A 13,210-nucleotide genomic window follows, 5' to 3' on the forward strand; every position below is an offset into this window, starting at 1 on the left:
ATACCAAATGTTGCTGGACGATAATTGCCAGACAAATTATTGTCGATAATCGATACTACTAACATTTTGCATTAATTATATGGCATAATAATGCAAGTACATCTTATCAAAAGCAGTAATTAATTTCTCAAGAGTATTTAACATTGTAATTGGAATGTCAAGACCTTTTAAATAAAATAAATTAAACATAATAAATTAAACAAACAAAAAAGATTTTTTTTAAAAACCCAATGGAAATAAAATGGTCTCTTTTAGCAAAAGTTGCACTTAAATAAACATCACAATAACCAAAAACAATAAAATAGACCCTGCCTCTCTGTCTTTATAAAACAAACAAAAAAACAATAAAATTTGCTAATTAGCCTCATTGTGACTGTTGAATCCCAAATCTGTGGGGGGACCTGCTGTATTTTATAAAGTATTGGAATTATGACACTGGTTATGGAGTCAGCAAGGTGAAATTTCTCCAGTAGGACTTTTCTTTTCTACATTTCACTCCACGCAGTGTAAAGAAGTTGGTTTTTCCGCAGTGGCATAATAAAGTGAAGCCTAACAATAACATGGAATGACGTCTCTCTTCCAGGTGTGATACCAGACCGTCAGTTCACTGGCACCCAGTTTGTCTGCAGTGTGGTCGCCTCCCATGTCAGCCACCAACCCTCCACCAGCTTTAGCTTTGTCTGGATCGCCCCACCTCCTGGCACGGGCTGTGTCAACTTCTTGTAAGTCGCTCTTGTCTATTGCCTGTGTTTGTGTGTTTGCGTCATGCGAAGAAGAGTGTCAAAGGGAGAGGTCCATCCATCCATTTTCTCCACCATCAGAATACTTTATAAGCGGACAGCTTGGCCGCAGCTTGGAACGCTGGTTAGCGTCATTCATCCCTTCCAGAGGGTCCGACTCGAACCAAAAACGGATGCTAACGGAATCAATTTTTTAATTAGCTGTTCCAGAAAGCCAAAAATATTAACATGAAACACGTTTTTATACTTCTAAAATTATAGTTTTACATGCAAAAGTAACTTTAAAGAGAGATTAGATGAGAGAGATACAAAAACAGATGAAAATTCCGACACAGCCTTTTCAAGTTTATCCATCCATCCATCCATTTTCTATACCGCTTCTTCCTCATTAGGGTCGCGGGGGCATGCTGGAGCCTATCCCAGCTGACTTCGGGCGACAGGCGGGGTACACCCTGGACTGGTCGCCAGCCAATCGCAGGGCACATATAGACAAACAACCATTCACACTCACATTCATACCTATGGACAATTTAGAGTCGCCAATTAACCTAACATGCATGTTTTTGGAATGTGGGAGGAAGCCGGAGTACCCGGAGAAAACCCACACACACACACGGGGAGAACATGCAAACTCCACACAGAAATGCCCACGGGAGAATCCAACCCAGGTCTTCCCGATCTCCAAGCTGTTACTGTGTTGGCCGACGTGCTAACCACTAGACCACCGTGCGGCTTTTCAAGTTTATGAATTACCCAAATAAATCCCTGCATTTGCACTTTTTTTTTGATTGGTCGTCATCCTCTTGAACAACAAGGCAATCGCAGTGTTTCACAAAAACCTCAACAGAAATAAGCACTGTGGCAGTACGGTAGTCTGGGGGGGGGGCCCTAATGAATTCCCGAGCGGAGACCACAGACTATCTGACAGGCTTTTATGGGCCCACTGTCACAAAATGATTCAGAGGGGGAATTTGGTGAAGCCGAGCTGCTATTTAGACAATATTCACAAAGCCAAACAGATTTACAGGATTTTCTCTTTGCCAACAAACTCATTTACGGTTGAGCATGTGTCAGCTTATGAGGATGGTGCACTTCCAGCCATTTGTGTGTTTGCTGTGTGGCGACTGTCAATTGGAAAGCAGCAGTGTGTCAGTGCCGATGGCAGAGGGCCACAACTGTGTGACAATAGAGGCCCCCGCGGCTGACCTTATCAAAGTCAGACACACTGCAGCCGACACACACGCACACGCACACGCACACGCACACGCACACGCACACAAAACACAGTTCCAGTCCATAGCTCCCCAACTTCAGCAGTAAATTGACGCGTCTCCTAGGAAACATTCAACAGGTAAACAGTATGCATGACCTAGGCCTACCAGCAGATGGCGCTCTTATGATCATTTGTCAATCAAACATAGGCTTACATTCTCTCAAAAGCCAAAAAAGAAGACACCAGTGTTTTGGAAACGGCGTGGGAGGAAGTTGGCACAGGCACAATGGCGCGTTCAAGGACCACCGAACAAAGTGTCATGTGGCCGCTCGCAACAAACAACATAAACAACAAAAACTATGGGATTTGTAACTGTACAGTATATTATTTAAAACATAAATAATGGCCGATATTTACAAAATTGATATGCATTTACATAAAGTTTGATGTTGTTCTGTATTGTGTATTTTTTTTTTATCATTGCACCTGAAAGCTTCCCAAGGCCCGGTACCGGTCCGTGGTACCGGCAGGGTTGAACTGGGCCCCTGCCCTAGGGAACACATTATTATTATTGTCACAGACACAAGCAGGAATTTTAATTTATGTCATAAATGGATTATTTACTCTTATTATGTCTACTATATTGGGTAATACCGAGTCAAGTAGTGTTTACGTCTAGTACGTGTGACGTGCATTGCTCTCGCATGGGCATGCATTGTCACCACCACTTACCACATCCGTGAAGCAGTCGTGGCATTATTTGGTGCCAGCGTGTCCCGCGTGACGCCACGCCACAGCAGGCATCAATCCTATAACTTCGTTAATTCCTCTATTTGTGAGGGTCCCTGCAAGATATTAAGCTCCAGAAAGAAGCTCATGCAGAAAAGAAAAACAAGTCCATATTTTCTCGCAGCAGCCAAAAAGAGAATGTGCAATGAGCAGGAAAAAGGCAATAAACTAGAAAAAAAGAGGCTCTTTTTCAGCACCTCTGCACTGCCCACGCCGGCACCTTCTGGTGGAGTTAACTTGGGCACTTGTGAAAGTGATGTGAATAAGGCAACGCGGTGACTTTTATTTTGGCAGCAGCTGGCTGCGTTTTTTGGGGGGTTTTTTTCATGGGAGAATACTGTTGGGAATGCCGCAAGAGTATTTAGGATACCGTACGAAATGTAGAATGCAGTCACAGTGCAATTAGGATACATTTCAAATGCCGTTGGATATTATTCCACCACTAAAGTCAAAATCCACCTCAAATGTTTTTAACATGCTAAAAACATTCAGGCCGGCCACAAGAATGGGCCCTGATATTTTGAATGTACTCAGAATGCAGTGAGAATATTTATAATGCACTGGGAATATTAGTAACAATAGCATGGCTATGCTGAGTACGGTGCTAACGTTACCCTCACAATTTATCAGCAACATCATGCTAGGTTAGTCTTCGTTGAAGAAAAACAAAATGAAAAGAACTTACAGCGTCTACATCTGTATCCGACTCATGGGTACTTGGCAGAGCTCTAGGCTTTATTTTAAGATGTGGAGCGAAGCCTGACTTTGTTTTTTTTACAAAGCTGTACTCTGTAAAGTGGTGGGAACTTCAAAACCGGCCATTCACGTGCCTCTCCTCTCAAAAGTGGAGCAAAGAAGTAAATGTGATGATAGATTTTATGTTAATAAACAGGCTTTGGGGACACACATTACTGTTATGACATTAAAAAGGCAATGTTGCAAAATAGGAGAGCTTTAAAATCAGGGGTCATTCAAGCTCATTGCATTTGTTTGTGAGAGGATGCTTTCTGCATCTGTTCAGACACAGAGGCCATGACAAAGCATTGCCGTTTGACAACCTGGGATGAGAACTAGCTCAAATGTTAAAAAATGGTCCTCTGGGTGTAACACAAATTACACTTGATCATGTCCTGCCCTTGCCTGTGGCGTTTCAGCTTTGATTGAGTGTCCATGCAGTGTCCGTGAGTGTGTGAATTAAAGCCACAGACACACTATGTCCTTCAAAGGCCCGAAAGCCGCTCTGTCATTGCATTAAAATGTGGCTGCAGAGCAGTTTTATGGCCGATATTGTGGGAGGGTTGCTGGTAACACATCATTGTGAGGAGCATGATAGAGTGCAGTAACGTGGACGTCCAGAAGAACTCATTTTCAACCAGGCTGTAAATTTCCTCTAGAAGGGAAGACGAGGCCTTGGAGTAGAGGAACAGGAAGCATTTATTAGATCAATACACAACACCATTTGAAGTCAAACTACTTTAACAAAAGGTATATGCACAGTATCTATACCAATTTTATTATTTTTTTAACCTGTTTTTAGTCAAATACAGTGGTTTTTGCTATTAATCTGTTCCACAGGGTAACATGTTAACACAAAACTCTATTAATGTATAGTAATCCCTCGTTTATCGTGGTTAATTGGTTCCAGACCCAACCAATCAGACTCAACCAAATCAATTTCCTTATTCACTTATTTATAAGTTGAATATTTTTGTAGTTTTTTTTTGTAATTTTGGTAGAAAGCTTGTTTTTGGCCAACTAAATCCATTTTTAACCTTATTAAATCCCTCTAGACATAAAATAACACCCTTTTTACCCAATATAGTAGGCATAATTTAAAAAAAAGACATTTAAGACATAAATAAGACTCATGCTGGTGTGTATTGCTGTAATTGTGTTCCAGTGCTTGTAGGGGTGACAGGAAGGGACGGCGGGCGGTTGAGAGTTGAGTTTTAGCTGAGCATGGGTCACAGCCGTCACAGTAACCCGTGTTTGGAGTTTTTGTGCCTGTTGTGAGATCATTCAAACCTGCAATAGAAGCCTGTTGTTCCTGTGATCAAGTCTCACCAAACATTACAGTAACATTACTGACACCTAGTGACCAGTGTAGTGTACTACAGTACATATCAACGTCTTCCAACGCGTCTTCTGAATGCCTCACATTTGTATTTCAGTTCATTTTGTCATTTTCATGCTTAATTTGAGCAAAAAAAATAGGCAAAATCATATTTTTAAATCATTTGCCGTATTCAACCACGAAACAGCATGATTTATATTAATTTTTATTAATATATTGAAAAACCGTGATCGTGAAGCTGCAAAATTAGAAGCCCGAAGTGGCGAGGAGTCACTGTATAACAATTACAGTTTCACAAAATGTCTATAAATGGCGGATGAACTGGATGAATGAACATTGAACATCAGTTTACCTTGCTTGAAGACTCGTGCTGTTGCGAGGATCGGCAAGGGAGGAGGTGAGGAGACCGCTTCACTTGAAGCCTGCAGGCCATCACAGCTGTGCATGGCTATGCGTGGGTCAAAGCAAGCCATGTAATGATGTCATGACTTGATGTATGGCGTCCTAATCCCATTTCAAATGATCATTTAAAGGTGTTTGGCCTTTCGATTCAATGACAGGAATGTGTCACTAAGCCCTTCAATCCATCACCCCCCATGAACCTCATGGGGACTGATAACGGACTACAGATTTTTTTCAGGGGTCAGAGTTCAGACATTTGACTGACAGATGACCGATCTTGGACCTAATTGCAGTTGCAGATAGTCCTTACCATTGATTTCATACGTATTCCGATCAATGTTCTCGTCCATATTAACAAGAAAATCACTGGTTAATGAGCTCCCCTCTTCATGACTCCTGGCCATGTGACAAATCCACGTGAAACATTTGTCATGGTTGAAGGCAACTTTGGCATTATCGAGCAACATCGACACCCATCCGTCCGTTTTCTATATGCTTGTCTTCATCAGGGGTCGTGGGTGAGCTGGAGCCTATCCCAGCTGACTTCAGGTGAGATTCACCAAGTCAAAGACAGGCCAGCCTGTGGACAAATAAGAGTCTCCAAGTCACATGCATGTCTTTGACTGTGGGGGGAAGCCGAAATACCCGAAGGAAACTCATGCATGAACGCTGCAGTTGAAAGGCATATTTTTCCTGAAGAATGTCATTCAATTTTGAGAGGTTCCCACCTGAGGGACATTGGAATTCAGAGGCTCTGCTGTATTTCCTAAGTGACGACCTATGACCCCAGTAATTCTACATATACACTTGAGACACGCTCAGCCATGCAGAAATCCCTCACCACTTCACGCTTCGAAATGCATGACTTCACTCTATCACAGCTTATATTAATTAATAATCTTAATGTAATGTTTGGCGAGACACACAAACACCAGACTTGATCGCCAGAACAACAGGCTTTTATTGCAGGTTTGTATGATCTCACAACGGGCACACTAACCCCTAACATGTGCTACTGTTGCGGCCGTAACCCACGGAACACACTTACAGAAGAGTTACTGTACAACATGAGCACGAGTATTACGTATGTCTTAAATGGCTTTAGTTCTATTGTCTACAACATTGGGTAATAGGAGTGCAAATGCGACAACAGGAATTTGATTTTATGTTTAGAGGGCTCTAATAATGTAAAACCGCATTGTTCTGTTATTATGTTTACTACATCGGGTAATAAGCAGAGAACAATGAGATTAGAGGCCTCTAATCATGTTAAAACCGTATTTCGAAGGTTGTAAACAGGTTTTCTGTGCTCTAGCTATTTTGGGGAAATTTGCTTATCACGGTTGAGTCTGGAAGCAATTAACCGCGATAAACAAGGAGTTTATCAAAGTGGTAAATATGGGTAATTATGTCAACCTTCGAGCAGGCATCTAACACAGGAAATATGTCTTCCAATGTTATTTTTCACTGTAGAAGTAACAAGATAAACGTGCTTTGGTGTCACAAGCACTTTAAAATCCTTATGTGAAACATGAACACATATTTCTTTCCGTTTTCTGTGCGTTCTAATGAGAGAAAACAGGTTAGTATGAGCTAGCTAACAATGCACGTCATAGGAGGTACCTAAAGCCCGAACAAAAAAACTTAAAAAAAAAAACGCCAACAGTGTTCCATGTACATAACTGACCTGTGTATTAACGAAGTGACAGCGATATTGTTATTGTATTGTGAAAAACCGGAGTTGTGAGTTAGTCGCAGTGACAACGCGACGGACGGAAGAGCGGATACTACTGGCTCTCAGTTTCGCTACCAAGACTCAACAAGATGCTCGTTTGCTGTCAGCATGTTTTTTTTACCTGAGGACTGGAGCACAAGTCTCGTGCTGGAAGACACAGCCATCCCAATCAGAGCGGACACTGCAAGTGTCCTCGCTGTTTCTATGCTGCTGTTGTTGGCGGAAGTCTTTGTTAGCTATATGGGCTATGTCAAATCAGTGCGCCTGGGAAAGAAGTTCCGCTCGTGTTTTAAACCATCAAAATACGGCAAGATACTGTAAGTATTACATGTTATCATCATTGTACTTGTTAATGCATGATCACAGCATGTATGTATAAAAGTATAAAACCTTGTTTTTTTTAAATAGGTACCTCCTGTGACGCACATTGTTTGCTGGCTCATACTAACTCGTTTTCTGTTGTTAGAACGTTCAGACAAGGGAAAGAAATATGTGTTCATGTTTGATGATGGGCAGTTTTTTTTTTGAAGTGCACTTTTCCTTTAAACTTGGATTGTGCATTTAGTTTTTTCAGCTTCCGTCGCTAGTCAACAATGGCAATAATAATTGCCACTTTTATTGCAAATGTTGATCAGAAATCGGAGAAGAACGTCAACGTAACAAGAAGATTTGGAGAGGTAGGAGTGAGCCATCGGTTAAAAATACCCATTTTTACGGGTGTATCAATTACTCGCGAATTTTCCCCGTTTGCATGTAAAAAGCAGGCATCGACTGTACACCTGCGACAGGCTCGGGTATACACGCACAATGCAGTGAACAATACTGCTGCAAAGTGTTTCCTGTCTCATATACTGTATGTAAAAGCAACATCACACGCTTTCGTCAGGGGGGGTCGCAAGCCCACCTGCTGGGAGATATGAATTCCAGATGAAATCGAGCATGGCGATGGAAATAAGAATGCAGCATGATTTTAAGTGCAAGAAAATGAAGCATGCCACAGGGGAGTGGAGTCTGCTCCACTTGAATTGGGTGTGAAATGATCCATTTTGGGTTGCCTTTCCTGGAGTGACAGGATCAATCGCAGACGTGACATTGCTGTTGTTCACACTGCGGGAAGTCTTTTTTTTTTTTATCCTCCCCCCTTGTTCTCATCTGTCTGCTAAGCAAGGTGAGGAACAGACAATGTCTCCAATGTTTGTGTTATTTACTCCCACCTTTCCCTAATCTCTACAATTATTACTCTGACAGGGAGCTTCTTGTGTCCTCTTTGGAGCTGTAACTCTCTATGACTCGTGCTAACAAGCAAGTAATGTGCCAAACAACTCCCAAATCCCTCCTCTGTTGAGCTTCATTAAATTTACATGTTCTCCGAGAGCCCCTCTCAGATAATTTAGTGGCAGCGGGAGGAGGTTCCACCTTCTCAAGAATGTCCAAGCATCTGTGCACTGCAAAAACATGAATTTAAGCAAGACTAATATACCAAAGTACTGCATAGTATTTCCTTATTCTCTTAATATGTGCTACAATCGGAGCTGTGTTACTTCAAAAAACAACAATCCATACATCAAGTCAAATGTTCACGTTTTGATTTGATTTTTTTCCGGTTTTAATTTTTTTCCTGTTATTTCCTGTTTGTATGTTGTTTCTTTTGTACTTTGGATGCTGCTATATCACGTTTGTTCAACTTTGCCTTTCAATTGGGTATCAAATTAACATGCAGATTTAAATCATAGCGATTGCAAGTGGACAAAAGTGAAGCTCAAGTTCAACCCATTCGAAGGGAAGGATCCCAACATCTGTCTGCAATAAAAGATATGTAGGACCAATACTTAGATACTTTATTCATCTCCGAGAGAAATTCGCCTCTTATCTATTTATCAGTGCTCATGTAAAACCTTCATCAAAATTTCACCATGCACATTTTTGAGCCGGAATTACTGACGATAAAATGAATGAACCAATTCATCGTGTTTAATGTTTCAGTTTCATGAAACGTAAAAATGGTCTTTGTTTGTTTTAAGTGTGCGGTAGTAGGGGGTACATGGCTTCAAATTAAATACACGACTGTAAAAAGTTTGGGAACCACTGATATACGACAATTGGTCTAACACACAAATTGCCAGGTAGGAAAAAAAAAATCTTCATTTAGGTCTTACTTAGATTTCATTTTTTGCAGTGTGAAAAGAAAAGATGGTTTTATATCCAGTAAAAACTGTAACCATGTAGTAACGGGTACGTTACAGGGACATTCATGATGGTGTGTAATACTTTTGGCATTTTGCCGTATTTGGTTCATTGATTTCACACAGAAACATAGAAAGGAACGCCACAACTCGCGTTAACCTTTCCAAACTCAAAACCAAAAACACAGCAGCAGTAGCGGCAGCTCCAATATATGCAGCGTTACCTTTCGATAGTGGCCTGAGGCTTTGTGAGCACAGTGCTCTGAGCGAGCGTGTGGTGACTCTAGTTGCTAGGCGGCTCGTATCTTGCCGGTGTGGTGTGGCGAGGTGTCACTACACCAATAAAGTAGTTCTTTGGTGTGACAATGTTAATAATCATAATAATAATAATGACAATGTTGCTGTAGTTTGGTTATTATCCACACTACGTTATATGTAAATGAAGCGTTGTTGGCGCTTTTTGGAGGGTTTTTTATTTGCCCAAAAGGTTTTATATGGAGATTAGGTGCTTCCCATTAGCCGCGTGTTTTTAGCGGTTCTTAAATCTTTAGAACGCACAGGAACGAGACATGTGTTCCTGTCTCACATAAGGATTGGCAAAATTCCAAAAAAGTGCAGTTTTCCTGTGCTTATTTTAACTAGTAATAGGTCATATTCAACCACGAAACTGCATGATTCATTAATTCGTGTTTTTGAAAAGTCATGATGGAGTGAAGTGGCGAGGGATTACTGTGTAGACAAAAAAGTAGCAGACGCACAGTTCATTCCAAGCTGGTGCCTGAAAGCAACAAGTCATTTGCACGCATTTCATTTGAACTGTCTTTGATTTGCAAACTCTGGTCAAATGAGGGATTTGACTCCAGCAGAATTGATACAAGTTGAATTTTGAATGAAACATGGAAGTCAGCTCTCGTGCTGCCAAGTTTCCCCTCCTTTTTTTGTTCTGGTTTTGGTACCATAACCTCTGTTGGTCCACAACATGAAGGATAAATCAAGCAGCTAGGGTGGGTTGGTTTCAGGAGGGTGGGGCCAAATAGGCCTGTCATGATAATCAGTAAATCGGTTGTTAGAATGATAAAAAACAAAACAAAAAACAGGCGGATAATTTTGACTCCCTCCCTAAATTGACATGTGCATGAATGCATGTGTTTGCATGTCTGCTGGTCTCTCTGTGCCACACAGGCTGGATGACAAGAGGGTTCACTCTGCATCTGTCTGTGCGTGTTGGTTCTATAGTGGAATGAACGGAGAGGGCGGGCTCCCATCTCATTTGTGGAGGCGGGGCAACTAGCTACTACCCTAGCAGCAGTTAGCTTTGTGAGCCAGTGTGCTCTAAAATGAATGACAGCACAAAAGCCATAGTTTTAAGGCAAATTCCACAGCCACAGTGTGGGAATATTTTGGTTTTAAACAGAATGAACACCGTGAGCGCATGAACACCGACGACAGTTTTCTCAACTGGGGGCAAAAAAAACTACAGATTGAGGTGCTCGGGCATTGGAGCCTTAGTTCCAAAAGTCAACGCTTACTGAGGTGTTTGGCCGGCAAATATAAACAAAACAGTGCAGAATGGTGCGCGCCCAAAGAGTAGACAGTGTTGATGGTTACACCGCAAAAACATACATACAGGCAACTTCTGTGTCAAGCTGATGTCTCACATAGGTCCGCCGTACACTATACTTGAGTACCATCTAGTGTTTCAAATCAAAACATGTTGCCGATATGATCCAATATCAACTATAATTTGTAGCACAATCATCAACCGGCAAAATTTGTTATCGTGACAGGCGGAGCTTCAAATGTACTTCATTTTAAGTGTGGAAATATGATGTTGAAGTTTGCGTTCCCCAATCAAAACTATTTTAGTTCCAGTTGTTCCTTTTAACGCAAAGGCCCAAACACTGCTCCCAGCAGATCTGCACGCGTAGTCATTATTCACTGAATGTTCTTGTTAAGTAGCTATGTTTAACGGCATGTGACGCTTGAGGGTAGATCAGCTGTCGGCCGTCAGGAGGCCCAGTTAATGGCTGGTGTGGTGCGTTTATGTGTGTGTTTCTTTCGTGTGTATGTGCAGGGAGCTGTCAAACTGGCTCATGGGGATGCTCATGGCCGACAGCAACATGTAATCTAACATGGAAGACATGCTTCATAATTACCCACTCCAGACCCTTTTGGGAGCGCTTTGACTGACAGGCTGTCCATCTGCATACATGTAAAAACTCATATTCGGCTTGAAGTGTGCGTGCATGTGCACGGGCACATGTGTGCACGTTAATTCCCAGCTTTTATATTCGGTATCTAAATTTGACAGCAGTTTGACAGGCAAGGTCATCTGTTTCCTCAACCACCTCCTTTTTGTGGTTATTCACTTTCCCAGCATATTCCGTATACCCTCTTTTATCACGTCTGCCGTGTCATCTCTGAGATTCTCCTTTCGTCTAAGTGTGGGGAGAGGATGACACTTATTTTCACAAGATGAATGATCCCTCGTTTAAGGACCAAGAGGAAACATTTAGGCCCCTAATTGCTTTTTTCTCCCCAACCAAACTCCAATTAACATTTCAATGTTCAATAAATGTTTTGTGTGTGCGTATGTGTGCGTAATGGGGGACACACACAGAGGCCCGCTAGAGTGTGACAGCAGGGCAGACGCTGCAGTCACGCTGTAATAATCCCACACGCACACACACACACACACACACACACACACACACACACACACTAAATGCTCTCTCAGTTTCCCTGTTCACATGACATTAATTCATTCTTTTACATAGGGGTGTAACAATACGCCATTATCTCTGTCAAGGTCATTTTCTGTACAATAATGGGAAGCAAAATGAATGAACAAAGGGAATCAACAGCTGTGGCTGGGGGCAACCTCCTGATGCAGTGCACTCCACAAGGTAGCAGTAGCAGCATATGAAATATCATGCTTGAGTAAATCTGCATACAGCAGATTTATCCACCTCTGCATGCGCTTTAAAATGTTGGTTGAGCCACTTGGCTGTTTTTTGTGAAGATACACTTTCCATACTGCCGTTTACAGTGAACTCGTCACCACTCTCGATACTGACTGAGCATATTGTATTACAACATTGGTTCTGTTGCTGTCATGTTTCGCAGAACAGGCCACTTTCTGTGTTATGTGTTATGCTTTGTTTTGTGCCCTCTTGACTCCTAGATACTGTAGATAGATACTTTATTCATCTCCAAGAGAAATTCACATTTCCAGCATCTCTGCAAAAATGTCATAATAAACGCAATTATTTAATCACAAAATAAAACAACCAAGGCAAGACAGAGATAAGAAAAAAAGGAAAACTGAATAAGAATAAATAAATACGGAGCAAATTTGGTGTACAATAATACATAATAAATAACAATAATACATAATAATAATAATAAGGTGGTAAGTCCAGTCCTGTGTGTTTTTCATCAAGCATTGAGACTTCGTGCTTTGCAGTCCTTGAAGGCACCATTGTTGCTGTGAGACACAAAAGTGAAACCGATATACAGCAACACATGCTCGTTCACAGCGGTTAATTGGTTCCACACCTGACCGTGATAAATGAATTTCCGCGATATAGGATTCAATGTTAATAAATGGAATATTTTCGCCTATAGTCACATCACGCTCCTGTTACTCATTGTTTGCAACGCAGTGCACAACTCTTATGCTGGAGTCAAGTCTCTGGTGACTTGAGACCGCTGCTAGCTAGCGAGCTAACCAATGAGCCTCAAATTTATTTCTTCTAAACATAAGAAAGGGTTTCAAATGGAGTGAGGAAGAAGAGAAAGTTAGAAGCCAAAAATGTATCACTTCCACACGGACTGGGAGGAGAACATTTTTTTCACTCTGCATACATCGAGTGCAAGGTGAGGTAATGTAATGGGACTTTACTGTATAACTTCTACACCGTGACTCCGATTCTATCCGTTCATCGATCATCTTCATTACATTTTATAACTTGAATTGTATTTAGTAAGCGCATGAGGCACTTTGACCCGGAATGTGTCACAAGTGAGCAACGACAATTGAAGAGAGAACGGAAGCGTTCGAATAATAACCGT

General features: G+C 41.5%; 1 protein-coding gene across 5 annotated transcripts in view; it reads left to right on the forward strand.

The window, feature by feature from the left end:
* Nucleotides 1-13,210, forward strand: part of reln (reelin) — a 153,403-nt gene that overhangs the window by 57,517 nt on the left and 82,676 nt on the right. For all 5 annotated transcript variants that reach the window (XM_054775502.1, XM_054775503.1, XM_054775504.1 and 2 more), the window contains exon 3: nt 584-722. In XM_054775502.1, the coding sequence (XP_054631477.1) occupies nt 584-722 (139 nt within the window). The remainder of the gene's footprint in view (nt 1-583; nt 723-13,210) is intronic.

The sequence above is a fragment of the Dunckerocampus dactyliophorus genome, chromosome 5 (assembly GCF_027744805.1).
Source record: "Dunckerocampus dactyliophorus isolate RoL2022-P2 chromosome 5, RoL_Ddac_1.1, whole genome shotgun sequence".
Taxonomy (NCBI): domain Eukaryota; kingdom Metazoa; phylum Chordata; class Actinopteri; order Syngnathiformes; family Syngnathidae; genus Dunckerocampus; species Dunckerocampus dactyliophorus.